At 44.1% G+C, this 16,126-nt stretch overlaps 1 protein-coding gene across 1 annotated transcript in view; it reads left to right on the top strand.

Annotated features, from left to right (window-relative positions):
- Positions 1-14,645, top strand: part of glra1 (glycine receptor, alpha 1) — a 104,974-nt gene extending 90,329 nt beyond the window's left edge. Inside the window, exon 11 of the mRNA XM_061079221.1 lies at positions 14,358-14,645. Within this exon, the coding sequence (XP_060935204.1) occupies positions 14,358-14,645 (288 nt within the window). The remainder of the gene's footprint in view (positions 1-14,357) is intronic.
- The last annotated feature ends 1,481 nt before the right edge of the window (positions 14,646-16,126 follow it).

The following is a 16,126-nucleotide window of genomic DNA, read 5'->3' as shown; positions in this document are numbered from 1 at the left end:
TCAATTTCTCCCTCACTTTGTGAAAAACCTCTCACTCCTCTGACTCTCACCTGTCTTTCATCCGTTCTCCATCTTCTCTGTTCTTTCTCCTCCATCACTCGAGGTACTTTAGCTGGAGGTCCTCTACAGAGAGGGCGACACGTATAGAAACGTATTTAAATCACCCACAATGCATTGCTCTTACCATAGAGAACAAGATGAAAAGGAACCATTTTGAAGATGTGTCGTTTATCACTGGTTCAGAAGGAGAAAGCAGCACAGACACAGAGAATAAACCTCACGGAGACTCAAGATGCTTTACTGACTTTTATCCTCTTTATAAAACAAGTAAGGCTCTTTCATTGCTGAATGGGGCTCGTTTTAATGACTTTAAATAATTAACTTTTGAATTATTCCTTCTTCTTCTTCACAGATATAAATGGAGAAGTTTTTTAAAAGATTCTCAACAAACTAGAAAGACTCTCAGTAGAGTTCACAGCTCTAGAGGCCGACAGTCCCTGAAACCAGCATCAGATCTGTCATGTTTGTTTAGACATAGTTCTAAAACTATTGAAGACATATAAACATCTGAAAACTCCCCTAACCCAAAGAAAACCACCTTCCAATGAAACTATATTTAAATCGGCTTAATCCTGGTTTTTACTTGGATCTGCACCAAACATTCATAGATATCAGTTCTTGCCTGATTTGTTTTCATCAAGATACATTACCTATTCTCTGTTTTTCACAATATTAGAGAAGTTATCAAACAACCCCTTTGTCCAGATCCACCATATCCTCAAGTCTCATGGGAATCCGTATTTAGTGTGAAATCTTATATCCAGTCAAACAAATGGAATGCAGAGTAAAGATGAGTAAAGTTTCACAGCATATTTTTTGTTTACTCAACTTTTAAAAGAAAGTTCAGTGAGTGTGTTTGTTCCAAGTTTTAAAGGAACACAATGTGTTGACTCAACAATTTAAAATTCCCTGACTCGACATTAATCAAGTTGTCGTTTTAAAAAGCAAACCCTCGCTGTCGGAGGTAATTAATTCAAACTGTTAAATATATGTACATCAATATGAAGCATTGACTTTTCAGTAGTTTTCAGAGCTTTTGGGTCCAGTGAGGAAAAAATCACTTTGCTGCAGTGAGACCTGAGGAGTAAAGTGATGTCACTGTCGTCATGTCACCTCTCATTGGCTGAAGTTTCTGTTCGATTCACATCCGCGGTGTGATTTTAAAACGACTTACGAGTTAATCACTGTAGAAATTGAGATGAGTGTGAGAAGGAGAAAGAGGAGGAGGAGAGAGGAGGAGGTGAAAGAGAAAGAGGAGGAGGTGAGAAATGAAGGGGAGAAAGGAAAGATGACCGGTGAGCTTTCATCTTTAAAAAAAGCAAGACAATAAAGTGCCTCTCTTGTCCAACCCGAAGGGCAAAGTGTCATTCTTACCATTGTTTATCTCCTTCCTACATCCATCTATCCATCCCTCCCTCTATCCATCCATCCCTCTATTCATTCATCCCTCCATCCCTCCATCCCTCTATCCCTCCATCCATCCCTGCATCCATAGTTTTCACAACCTGGCTCCTTGCTGTGCTAATGGATGAATTTTCTAATTAGGCATGAATGTGACAAATGTGTCAGGGTTGTGGTTCCGTCAGGGGGTCTTCCTCCCTGAGCAGCGTCTACAGGCTGCAGGCCTTTCCTCCTCCTCCTCCTCCTCCTCCTCCTCCTCTCTTTCTCCTCCTGTCCTCCTCCCTCCTCCTCCCTCCTCCTCCTCATTGCGGCTCCTCCTCACGTCCCTCCAGCCTCCACATTAATCACATGGCAGAGAGAATAAAGCAGAGCATCTGTAATAGTTAAGCAGCGTCGCTCAAGGACAGGCAGAGGTCATCGACTAGCATCGCGGCTAATGTGCACACACCCGCTATCTGTGTGTGTGTGTGTGTGTGTGTGTGTGTGTGTGCGTGTGTGTTTGTCTGTTTGTGTGAACATGTGTGTGTGTGTTCGTGTGTACATGTATTAACAGTAATAAATGGGTTGGTGTGGGCGCAAGGACAGAACGGGGACATGGGGCGCTAAAAATGGATTGCTACCTGGTGGTCTAACACACACACACACACACACACATGCACACACACACACACACACACACACACACACACACTTATAGTTTGCTTTCTCAGTGATTCTCTCACGTGTGTGAACACACATCCTCGCCCACATAAAGTCACACACTGCAGTCGGAACAATGCCAGAGGTGTCAGGATGATGGACCAGCCCATGAGCCGCCCTGAGATGAGCTGCTGTGTCCCACAATGCACTGCAGCGAGTCGTTGAGCCACCATTGTAAAGATGTCGGGGAAATGTCACCGAGCTCTGGTTCCCAACATCTGGAGGTCGTTATTCAGCCGAGGTCACAGCCGACCACCGTTCACATGGCAACAGCACATTGACGACAACATACAGAAAGCATCAAATTAACATTTTGCTTAGAAGATGTTTCAAAATATGTTTGGGGAAAAACTTTAAATTTCTACTTATATGTCCTACCTTTTTACAATTAAGTGAATTAATGAGTCTTGATGTGTTGATGGTGAAAGAGTCTGATTGAACCTCTGGACTACATTTCATAACAATGCGCATCCAAAGCTCGAGAGTATTTTCACTATGGATCAAACTTTTCCTGTCATGATAATAATAATGTTGCTTCTGAACCAACTCAAAGTTTCACCAGTGTTGGAACAAGACAAATGTGGAGAACTAGACAACCATCACACTTTCTAGATCCTCTATAAACTCTTGATAGGTTTCCTTCTATTCTCCTCTTAATACCTGGATTAATCATGTGACAAAAGCAGAGAAGCGATTAAGAATGTAAAACTTGTATTTCATGATTGTCTTTTACAAGATACTTGAATATGAAATTCTCTGTTGAGAACAAAACAGTGGAGCAGGAGGCTGGAGTCATGACTACAGCCGGTCCAGGAGCTTCGCCACCTTGGACTTCAGCAAAGCCTTCATCAACGGAGACTCCCTCTGAGGCATGGGGCGGACCACCTCGGTGAGGCGGGGCCAGAAGTCCGTCACCTCACCAACGTACACAGCTGCTTCTTCTATGATGTGTCCCAGCGCTTTGACTATCTGCTCCGCCGGCAGCTTCCCGGTGGTGAACAGGTCACACAGCTTCAGGCCCAGACCCGTCCTGGAGGCGCTGCTGCGTCTCAGGGTCATGTCCACGGCTAACCGCACAAACACATGCTGCGCACAGTAGTTCGTTTCATCTGCCAAAGAGCTCATGGTGCCTTCCAAGCTGCCATGGGCTTGGTAATTGTCAATAAAGTTCTTGGGCAGCAGTTCCACCTCCTCCTTTGAGACGTAGATCTTCACATCAGGAGCGAGAGTCGGGTCAGTCTGGTCACTGATTGGCTGCGTCCCCTCCTCAGTGCTCTCGGTGGTTGAAGCATCCTCAGTGTCCTCAGACAGCGTCTCCACCTCCTCCTCTGTGACGGAGGTCTTCACATGAGGAGTGCGAGTGGAGTCAGCCTGGATGCTGATTGGCTGCGCCTCCTCCTCAGGACTCTGGGTGGACACAGCCTCCACAGTGTCCTCAGACAGCGTCTCCACCTCCTCCTCTGTGACTGAGGTCTCCACATGAGGAGTGCGAGTGGAGTCAGTCTGGATGCTGATTGGCTGCGCCTCCTCCTCAGGACTCTGGGTGGACACAGCCTCCACAGTGTCCTCAGACAGCGTCTCCACCTCCTCCTCTGTGACTGAGGTCTCCACATGAGGAGTGCGAGTGGAGTCAGTCTGGATGCTGATTGGCTGCGCCTCCTCCTCAGGGCTCTGGGTGCTTGAAACACCAACTTCCTCCCGTGGCTCCTCCTCAGAGGAGGCGGCAGCTGAGACCGGCTCGATTGGAGCAGACTCTCGCTTCTTCATCTTTCTGAGCTTGATCTTGAAAACAACCACAGGCATTCCATTATAACTCTTGAAGATTCCTCCTCTTTTCTCCTCATGCAGGAGATCGCTCTTAAATTCCCTGGTCATGGTGAGAATAATTAATAAAGCAAATTGTGTCCAGAAGGCAAAGTAAATCCAAAGGATCGGTAGAGAGCTTAGTAATAACCATGTGAACTTAGTGAACCAAAGGAAACCAAGTGAGGATTGAACACTGATCCACCTCAGATCTACCTGCCTACATCAAAGGATCAAAAGATCAAAGGACATCACATGTTACACCTGCATCCTAGAATATCTAAGTTTGTGCCTTTGATCTAAACCATAAGATTTAAAAACAACATTTTAAATAAAGTGTACAATCTAATGAAAGGATTGTGGTGACACTGATTGCGTGACAACACTCATCTAGTGGGAAATAGATCAGACATTGTGTTGATTTAAATGTCAGGAAGATGTAAATATATATTCCATAAGCACATGTCGAAGTCTCTCTCACAGTTTGTTCTATCTTATATTGACGTGGGTGCAACTTCAAGGTCGATTGTCGACATTTTAAATATTTTCCCCTTCCCTTCCATAAAGGATGGTCACACACACACACACACACACACACAAATACATGCTAACATACATGCATTCACACACATCTCCTGCAGCAGTTGTTGTCCCATCTGTGGTATTTTATCCACTCAGTCATTCTATTGATGGATATCAGTGTTTATTGGTGATTGATTTTCTTTGCTGCTGGAATCAGACGCAGGTCGAGCTGCAGAGAGCTGAGCCTCCCTCTTTTATTGGCTGCTTGATTTGTGTTTGCCGCAGAGGTTTTGCGTTGGTCGTTAACTTCTCCCGGTGCCAACTGTTCCTCCTGCTTCAGCCTGCTGCTTCATCCTTACCCAGAATGCACTGGGAGAGATGTGCTGCTGATCGGAAGTCACGTGTTCTCCCATCGGGGGACACAGGTCACATTCTGGTCTCCTAACAAGAATGTGAATCTAAACTAACATGGCTGCTAATCATCGGAGGGATCGCTTTATGATCATTTTTAATTCCATGGCTGTTGTTTTAAATCTGAGGGGAACTGAAGCACCTGATATTTAATCTACTCACACACACACACACACACACACTCACAGACACACACACTCCCCTCAGTGTTTGCGCTGGAGTCTCTGAATCAGATAAGGAAGTCATTGTGTCTCCTGTAATGAAAAGCAGGGTGACAGTGCAGATAGGATTTGCAATATCTCACCGTGCTCTGGTGAAATCGCCGCTCACGCCACAACCTTGAGGCGCCGCGCTTGTCAGTCCATCCAGCCCATTGGACCAGCCCCTCCCTCCCCTTGACGGGTCAGATAAATCTGCTCGGTGTGGTGCTCAGCTCATAGTGATGAGTTTTGCAGAGGGAAGATACGACTCGGCCTCTGTGTGGTGTGTGATCGATGAGAAACTCATAATAATGTTTATTATGCTCCTGTGAGGAGTTTGCATGTTGTCGTGTCTGCACGGTGGAAATAAACAGTGAAGGCTTCTAAGTTCGAGCACAGGCAATCATAATCCAGCTGTATTCACACACTTATGCACAAATAATCACAGACTACAGATACTTTAATTACAAAAGAATTTATTAAAAAGGGGAAATAAAGTTATAATGTTATTCAATGATTCATCATTTTAACAAGCTCCGATATTTCAAAGATAAACACAGCAGCAGCACTTATCACAATTCAGGAAATACATGTAAACCTGCGGTCTACCTATGTATGTCTGTCTCTGTGTGTGTGTGTGTCTGTGTCAAAGTGTCTCTCTGTGTGTATGTGTCTATGTGTGTGTGTGTGTGAAATAAAGTTAGTGTTATTTAATGATTCATCATCTTAACAAACTCCCATATTTCAAAGATCACAACAGCAGCAGCATTTATCACAATTTAGAAAACACATGTATTCATCTATGTGTATCTGTGTGTGTGTGCATCTGTCTGTGTCTATCAAAGTGTGTGTGTGTGTGTGTGTGTGTGAGAGAGAGAGAAAAAGAAGGGGGCGTGGCGATGACGCAGTCACGTAGTGACGTCACATCTAAGATGGAGGCCGACAATGTTAGGCTTAAAACTACAAAACAAAATGGCGGGTTCGTTATGAATTTAGAGCCAGAATTGAGGGCGGGTCTAGAGATGAATAATCTCCAATGGCCGCCGGACCACGTGTGAGACACAAGGAGGAGGCAGAACAAAAGGGTTCTTTGTTCTAGCTTAGTTTCGGCTTCAAAATGGCGGCCAGATGTGTTCAGGCCCTTTAAATATAGATTTAACTATGTTACATGAACTGTATTCTAAATACAGATCGGAACGGGTGTATAGGTCGGTTTAGAAGGAGAGAGAGAGAGAGAGAAGGCATGGAAGGAGAGTTCAAAGAAGCTCTTAAAAACACCGTCAGAAACAAGTTACATTTACTTTACCGCTCAGCACCCAAACGGCGTTGTGTGCTGAAGTCTGACGGTAAAATCTCTGTAAGGTTCTTCAGACGGGAACGAGTGCAACCGGAGACGTTTAGTCACGGCGCTTAAAAACTGTGGCACAAGGCCGTAACCGGAAATGAACCGGAAGTAGCCGAATCGTCGTGGCTAAACAATGAGACACGGAGGTCCCGCACACAAATACACTCAAATATTAAACAATACGCTACGTATCTGCCCAGATAATCAAGTCTCTTACTGTACCACCCTCGCAGTGTGCGTGCGCGTCGGCGCGAATGTCCCGGGGGGCCAGTGAAATCATGTGGTCACTCGAGCGGAGCTCTGGAGCTCGGTCGCTGGACCGGAAAAGGGAGCGTATTCCTCGGGCTGCCTTGACGGAATGAAACTTCGTCTTCTTCTGTAACAGCGGAGATCGTGCTGGTTTACAGGAACGGAGTGGATTGCCTCTTACTCCTCAGCGGGATGAACGTCACGCTTCTGCAGGGAACGGCTTTGTGGAAGCCGTTTGTGGATCGTTGGAAAAAAGGAAAGTCTATGGAAGTGTCGGAGTCCGTCCAGCGGGGCACTTCCTGTTTCGGTCTTTCAAGTTAAAACAGCAAAAAGTCCTATCAAGATAAAACTTCGACTGAGATAAAAGAAGAAAATGAAACGACTTCAAATAAAATGATAGTAAACAAACGTCTAATCGCCTCCTTAGTTACTGAGTCGTGTAGTTAGGCCCCTGGAGGGTCTGGATACAACTTGAGCAAAGTGGAAAAGAGAAAGATTTCTGTGAGGTCCCTTGCTTTATACCACCTGAGGACTTCCTGCTTCCTCAGGAAGTAGTCATAGGGTTCAGTTGGCTCTCAGCCAATGAGAATGTCAGGGTCCCGACCTTAGTGGGCGGGGATTCGACCTCAGTGGGCGTTTCAGAGTCTCATTTGGGTTTTTGCAGAGGGGCCTGCAACATCTCCCCACCAGGGCCTGCTGGAGGGGGGCACAGTGGGGGTCCTGAGGACTTGCTTCCCCCACCAAGGCGAGGCTCCAGGCTGTCTAGAGAAGGTGTGAATTAAGAGTGAAACTGGTTGACCTGGTTTCAGCTGGGCCTTGTAGGCCTCAAGTATTTATAACCCATTGTTTGACGGTCGGCACTCAGGACTCTTCCCCAACACAGTCAATCAACCACAACTGACCTCTGGAAAACTGTGTTATGCTTTAATATGGCATCATCAGCCAGTGCTGTTCCTTTACAATTATTCAAGCTAATCACTGATGGGAAAGTTTTATGCCGAGTTAAAACCATAAACTTAAAATAAAGATGGACGACTATATCTGTGTATCGTCACGGATATTGATTTTCAACTACTTTGATATTTATCATTTGATCCATGTTCCAGCCTCCAGGGGGTGCTCAGGAGCTTTGGCTTCACCTGTGGCAGCTGTCGTGTCGTCCATCTTTATTTACAGTCTATGTTCGGATGTAGAGACGGAAAAACAGATCCGACCTAAAAGTTGGTATTTTTGATTCAGAGTCACATCACACAATGATTTACCTCATTTTTCAGTTCATTTCAAGTCACTGTCTGTCTGTGATGTTTGTGTTTTTCACGCACACACACACACACACACACACACACACACACACACACACACACACACACACACACACACACACACACTCCTCCAGCAGTAACCTGAGGCTTGGCCTGTGTTGCATTAGGAAGAGACGGGCGATGGACGCTTCAGTTTCCCCGGTTACGGCATGGACCCGGCCTGCCTGCAGGCCAAGGACGGCATGGCCATCAAGGGCAACAACAACAACGCCCCCCCCTCGGGCCCGCCGGAGAAGACCATCGACGAGATGAAGAAGCTCTTCATCGGCCGGGCCAAGCGCATCGACACGGTTTCCCGCGTGGCCTTCCCGGGCGTCTTCCTCCTTTTTAACATTTTCTACTGGATCACTTACAAGATCATCCGCAGCGAGGACGTCCACAACATGCAGTAAAATGCATGATATATGAATGTGGCAATATATTAATGAAAAGATGAAAAATGAAAAACAGACTTTTGCGGACAGTGGACGGACGAGAGGAAACGAGGAGACGTCTGGTAAAGGGTCGGATATTTGATTTAAGTTTACGTGTGAAGACAAGATATTATAATTCTATATGAAAACTGTAGGGGACCGGGTGGGGGGGGTGTGTGAGAGGCAGACAGCAGTGTAATATACTCATATATTTATCATAAATGGAATAAAAAGAATGAACCTGAGGAACGTGGGCATCTGGAAATGAAAAGGAGCGAAGGCGGATCGGTGCTTCCATGAATTAAAGCGATGCAAGGACGACACATTCTATATCTAGATTTGCTTCAAATGTGTATTGCAAGCACTCGTCAATGCTTCCCCCCCCCCCAGCCACCACCAGCCAGCGCCACAGGACCTGGACCTGCAGAGACACTCGGGTTCGCTGCCGCCGCCGTCGACCACACGGCCGGACAGAACATAACACGAGATTTAAAAAAAGAAAAAGAAGAATAACCCTGGAGGAGCAGTGGTGAACATTCTGAGACAGACGATCTCGTTTGTCTGTGGCGTTTCCTCTTTCCCGTCCGTGATTTATTTCTTGATGCATTTGTTGTCATTTTGGCTTGTTTCATGATTCTTGTGCCAATTGAACATGTCACGTGTGGCGGTGCAGCTCCGGACGGAGGAAGCGGCGCCGCCCGGACGTCGGTCACCTCACATGCTTCGTCTTGTTGTTTTTTTTTTATTCCGAGAGACGTGATAGTATTTTTGTTTTTCATCACCTGGAGAGACGGAACATCTCGATCCTGGACGGAGAACAACGCAGATCCTCGCTTTCTTTCCTTGTCGTGTTCTTTGGGACTGAAACATTAGACACGTTTACATCCTATTAGTGCTTCCTTGCTTTTGGCCCCGCCTTAAACATGAAACCCCGCCCCTCCCATGCCCAGCCGAGAGGATATATGTAGTTAAACTGTACAGATTATTACACCTGTTATACCTTAATTGACTGTATTTCCACCTCATTCACATGCACCAACTGTAGCTGCAGACGTCGTGACTTGTGAGAAGCTACGTGATCATAGCTACGTGATCGTAAGTTCTGTCACAGCCACGTTGTGATCATGCAGCAGCCCGGTTGGTTTCCATGATTTCTGCGAATATTATTATCTTACTTTGCAGCAGGCTTCTCTATGCAATGCAGTTTTTATTTCTTCCGTTTAGGGCGACCATCTCAATGGCACCACCTAGCTGTGGCTCATCGTACTGCTAAACCACGTCTCTACTGCTTATTGACAAGTATGGAACAAACAGAGAAGATAAATGACTAAAAACAGGTTTTTATTTTTGTTTTGTTTTTCCCATTTGAAAATCATGTTAGAAATCAGCAGGAAGCAGATTGAGCCAAACTTCTGAACCCGGCAGAACGAGGAAGGAAAAACATATTTTTGTGTATATGAACGGTCGTTTCAGGATTTTACATCGTTTGTTGAATTTAGTCCCCAAAAAAATATACAAAGTGCTTTTATACTTTTACAGGAAGGTTTTAAAACGTGAGCGTTTGCAAAAGTGAAATTTGCAAATTTGTAGCAAAGCAACATTGTGTGTTCTCATTGTTGTTTTTTTTGTCTTTTGAATTCCTGCCGTTAATTGGTTTCTTGATTATGTTCAGTGTGAGTGTTTCAGACGTATCGTATTTTACACCTTTTACTGCAGACACAACATTCTTGGGAAATACAACGTTTTGCTTTCAGTATCAGAGTCAGGTGAGAAGAAAGTTAACATCATGTGAACTATGATTAGCCTAGCTTAGCATGACTGGTTTTACATTTTGGTTTGTGTACTAATTACACAATCCAGATATACTTAGGAAATAGCAGGTTTCTTGTTGAGGTATTGGTCATTAAATATCTGAACATTTAGGCGTAACATTCTAGCTGTTCCCCCTGTTTCTAGTGTCCATGCTAAGCTAGGCTAGTAATTTACAGCTCCATACTAAACACACTAAAGTATTATCATCTAACTTCAACAGAAAGTGAATAAGGGTATTTTCCAAAATGTTTCACACTTCAAACAGCTGTAAAATTTCAGCTGTATAATGTTTCATTGTGGGGAGTCTCTCCCGGACGTATTTAACTTTGCAATAATGTTACAGTTGGTATTTTATTTGATCCTTGAGTCTAAATCAGCTGTTGGTTGCAATGAAAAATATTGTTTCATTGATAATTTCTACTTGTGAAAATGTTTAAGCCCCAGTCCAACTTGGTTTGAAGCAAACCAAAGATTTATTTTGTTTTGTTTTTCGTGTTTGACGAAGTTGTCAGTGCTGTTTGCTGCTGTCGGGGGATTTTTAAAGAACGTAATATTATATTCACTTAGTCTTTGAGTTCAATAACTGACTGGGTTAGATTATCATCAGATATACAGTTATTATGATAATGTAGACAAAATATTTTCATATGAAGCATTTCCAACTATACCTACACAATTTGTACTTGTGAAACACATTTGTTTGTTTATTTATTTTCAACAGAGATGTATTTATTTATTTATTAATCTTGTGGAGACGTTTTTTTTTAATCCATTATATTTTCATGAATTAGTTCATCTGAGTGTCCGACTGATCCGAAGGGCTACGTCACGAGCATTCTTCTGTTCTCATTCCAACATGTTTCCTCCTTAAAGTGGAAGTGCCATAAAAACGCGATTCGCCCCAGAAACTATGCATTTCATTCAGGAAGATAACAGCGATGAACCTGTTCAAGGCCATGATCACCAAGGACGCACCGTGGATCTCGTTCAGCCGCCATTTTGGACAGTTAGCATTAGCTTTAGCAGCATCTAGAAAGCTCCAATAAAAACAGTTGTTCCAAAGACCTCAGAAATAATGCTAATTTTAGTTCCCAAGTCGAAAGTTGCAAATGGAACTACGTCTCAAGTCGGAATATCGACTCGGAAAGTCGGATTAACATTACCAGCCCCAACTTCGATATCTAAGATGGCCGCTCTGTGTATCAACAGTAGTGAAAACTGTAGTTCAGCACTTCTGACATTAAATGTGTCGCACAAATCCAGTTACGATCTCTGGACGTGTAACTACAATGTCAGTATGCGTAAGATACTGCTAAATGCGTTATTATGACCTCTTTTTGCTAACAATGGCTAGCTGGATAACATAAACATAGTCCCTGTGCAACTGGAAAGTTTTCAACTTGGGTATTTCAGGTGTGACATCATTTCCAAGGCCAAATTTCGACATGTAATGGAACACGGCATTAAAGTGCAGAAGCAACGCAGCAGAAGTCAACGACACATACTATTTAGCTTAGTGGCAAATGTGTGCATAACGTTACTTAGTTCAAACGTATGCTAACATACTATCTAGCTCATATTTTATGCCAGTTTTATTTGTATAGCATGTAATTGAAAGTAAACATGAGAATTTGGTCATTCCTTCCTTTTATTCTTATCTTGTGTGCACAAGTAAAAGATCCTTCAGGCAGGAGATTAGAAAATATCTTAGACAACAGAGAAAAGAAAATGTAAACGGCAGCTATCGTTGACTTTCAATCTGCGAATTTGAACTAGCGCCCTCTAGAGTTCCTCCAGGGTAACAGAATTAAATTAACGATGAAACCACTTGTTAGCGTGTGCCTCCTCTCTGATCACGGCCTGAAACCGTGGCAACGTCAGCCGACTCGTTCTAATTAGACTTTAACACTTTATTTCCCTTTGTGCCATAAACACGAACGATTCTGTCCACGGCCTCGGCTCACGCGTTTCTCTTTGTGCCAAATGTGGGTTGAATATGCAAATAAAAGACGAGGACCTACGAGCATATCATGCATTCGCCCCCCCCCCCCCCACCCCCCCGCCACCGTTTTACATGAAGAACTTTTCACATATCCATACGCTTTCCTCAGGTGTGCGTGTTGTGCGTGTCATAGTCATGTCAGAGCTCCGTCATTGGCCTCACATCATCGTATTAATCAGTGTTATACTGTACGGGGTCGGGGGGGGGGGGAGGGGTCCATGCTGCGTTGATGCTAACGGACCGAACAACGAGCGACGGGTTTTTGGACGTTTATAAATCCTTAGGTTCTGAACTGGATTTTAAAGTAGCATGGTTTGATTTGTTGATGATTAATGATTCTATTGGTTTCTGGGCTTGTGTTTGGTTCTCTTGTATCTTATTGTATGTGTATCGTACAATCCGATGCCCTGAGGGAGAAGATACAGCGACTCGTGAGCCGCTGTGAACTAAAAGAAACATTATTATGACTTTTATTAGGGATTATTCTATTTATTTGTTTTCTTTGCACAAGTTGGAATGGCCTTAATTTTGCTTTACTTGCTTCTCTTGTGTATTGGCACAAAGTGCACCCGTTTGATTTGCAGAGAGTACGATGCTCATTATGATGCTTATAATCCGAGAGTGCACATCGAAGCAGGATGGAAAAAAAAACATTTAAAAGTTCAGCAAATTCTTTTTTTTATTTTTCATTAATCTGAAAAACAATATTTTGCATGAATATAAATACAATGGCAGATATTTTGGCTTGTACAAAAAAAGTGAAGCAATTTGAAGAGAAAAAAAGAATGTACCGTTTCTGCTGTATCTGTATATATCTAAATATTTATTGAAATATGTCATACTACTAATTCTATTAACGATTAAAGGTTTTCTGAACAAAAATCTCTTTACCTGTTTTTGAACATTGTCAGGGTTGTTGGAGTTGGATCTTTCGGTTTCTGTTCCTCTACTCAAGGATCTGTGTAATCATTAAAGAGAAAGTATTAAAAATTGCAAATAACTCCTCGCTGTAGGCTGTTTTCATTTTTCGCTGTTCGTTGTTCATCAGGATAAAAGGGGGGGGGGGTCATATCCATATTCACAGTCACTCAAACAACAAACTCACACTTAAATGAATAGTGTTGATTTAATGTGGCTGTGTAGACAAATGTCTACTTGTCCAGTAGAGTTTAATCATTGCTCTAAAATCTTTGTCCATATTCACGCTAGTTATACATTTTTTAGATATGTGGTGTTTTTTTCTCTATTTCTAATTAATAATTTGATTTTATGGAATGAAATCAGTCTTTTCCAGCAACATGACAAGTGTTTACGTATCATTGAAATCTCCTTTAATAGTAAAACTTGCTTATGAAAAATCTAAATCTCTTTGGGCTTCAGATCAATTTAAAACCAGCTCAGATTCCAGCTGTGATGAACCTGATGGAATCACCTGTGTGCTGCTCTTAAAAACCCGAGAGGAAGTTTCTCTGCTGGTTTCTGAACGAGACTCAGATCTGATCATCGTGCTCCTGTTGTGTTTTTGTTTGTTTGTCAGGTTTTATTCTTTTTGCTGTTGGTTCCACTCAGACACAAACCAGCCGTTATCTGGACAATGTGTTCAGAGCTGATGAGGCTGCAGGAGTGAGTCTGTGACGTGTGTTCACCACATTTGAAGGTTTAGCTGCTTTCAGACTGAAGACCAGACTAAATATTGAAATTAAGGGAAATTAATGCTAATGACTGAGTCCACTTCTTCCACAGTAGTGATCTGTGTATCGTCACGGATATTGATTTTCAACTACTTTGATATTTATCATTTGGTCCATGTTCCAGCCTCCAGGGGGCGCTCAGGAGCTTTGGCTTCACCTGTGGCAGCTGTCGTGTCGTCCATCTTTATTTACAGTCTATGTTCGGATGTAGAGACGGAAAAACAGATCCGACCTAAAAGTTGGTATTTTTGGTTCAGAGTCACATCACACAATGATTTACCTCGTTTTTCATTTCAAGTCACTGTCTGTCTGTGATGTTTGTGTTTTTCACGCACACGCACACGCACTCACACACACACACACACACACACACACACACACACACACACTCCTCCAGCAGTAACCTGAGTCTTGGCCTGTGTTGCAGGAGGACGAGACGGGCGAGGGACGCTTCAGTGTCCCCGGTTACGGCATGGGTCCCGCCTGCCTGCAGGCCAAGGACGGCATGGCCATCAAGGGCAACAACAACAACGCCCCCCCCTCGGGCCCGCCGGAGAAGACCATCGACGAGATGAAGAAGCTCTTCATCGGCCGGGCCAAGCGCATCGACACGGTTTCCCGCGTGGCCTTCCCGGGCGTCTTCCTCCTTTTTAACATTTTCTACTGGATCACTTACAAGATCATCCGCAGCGAGGACGTCCACAACATGCAGTAGTTTCCCCCCCCCCCACCCCAACCCCCCCGACGACACCTCATCTGAGAAGCTTTTCTTTTCCCCTTTATCCTCCTTCTCCTGCCCCGAGTCCCCCCCCACCCCCACCCCCACCCCCCTGCTCCACTCTCTTTACACCTCCTGAATACATCCGGACCAGTGCAATAGCAATGCAGTAAAATGCATGATATATGAATGTGGCAATATATTAATGAAAAGATGAAAAATGAAAAACAGACTTTTGCGGACAGTGGACGGACGAGAGGAGACGAGGAGACGTCTGGTAAAGGGTCGGATATTTGATTTAAGTTTACGTGTGAAGACAGATATTATAATTCTATATGAAAACTGTAGGGGACCGGGTGGGGGGGGTGTGTGAGAGGCAGACAGCAGTGTAATATACTCATATATTTATCATAAATGGAATAAAAAGAATGAACCTGAGGAACGTGGGCATCTGGAAATGAAAAGGAGCGAAGGCGGATCGGTGCTTCCATGAATTAAAGCGATGCAAGGACGACACATTCTATATCTAGATTTGCTTCAAATGTGTATTGCAAGCACTCGTCAATGCTCCCCCCCCCCCCCCCCCCCAGCCACCGCCAGCCAGCGCCACAGGACCTGGACCTGCAGAGACACTCGGGTTCGCTGCCGCCGCCGTCGACCACACGGCCGGACAGAACATAACACGAGATTTAAAAAAAGAAACAGAAGAATAACCCTGGAGGAGCAGTGGTGAACATTCTGAGACAGACGATCTCGTTTGTCTGTGGCGTTTCCTCTTTCCCGTCCGTGATTTATTTCTTGATGCATTTGTTGTCATTTTGGCTTGTTCCATGATTCTTGTGCCAATTGAACATGTCACGTGTGGCGGTGCAGCTCCGGACGGAGGAAGCGGCGCCGCCCGGACGTCGGTCACCTCACATGCTTCGTCTTGTTGTTTTTTTTTTTTATTCCAAGAGACGTGATAGTATTTTTGTTTTTCATCACCTGGAGAGACGGAACATCTCGATCCTGGACGGAGAACAACGCAGATCCTCGCTTTCTTTCCTTGTCGTGTTCTTTGGGACTGAAACATTAGACACGTTTACATCCTATTAGTGCTTCCTTGCTTTTGGCCCCGCCTTAAACATGAAACCCCGCCCCTCCCATGCCCAGCCGAGAGGATATATGTAGTTAAACTGTACAGATTATTACACCTGTTATACCTTAATTGACTGTATTTCCACCTCATTCACATGCACCAACTGTAGCTGCAGACGTCGTGACTTGTGAGAAGCTACGTGATCATAGCTACGTGATCGTAAGTTCTGTCACAGCCACGTTGTGATCATGCAGCAGGTCGGTTGGTTTCCATGATTTCTGCGAATATTATAATCTTACTTTGCAGCAGGCTTCTCTATGCAATGCAGTTTTTTTTTCTTCCGTTTAGGGCGACCATCTCAACGGCACCACCTAGCTGTGGCTCATCGTACTGCTAAACC

Source organism: Limanda limanda, chromosome 10 (assembly GCF_963576545.1).
Source record: "Limanda limanda chromosome 10, fLimLim1.1, whole genome shotgun sequence".
Taxonomy (NCBI): domain Eukaryota; kingdom Metazoa; phylum Chordata; class Actinopteri; order Pleuronectiformes; family Pleuronectidae; genus Limanda; species Limanda limanda.
This window is presented reverse-complemented; position numbering and strand designations above follow the sequence as displayed.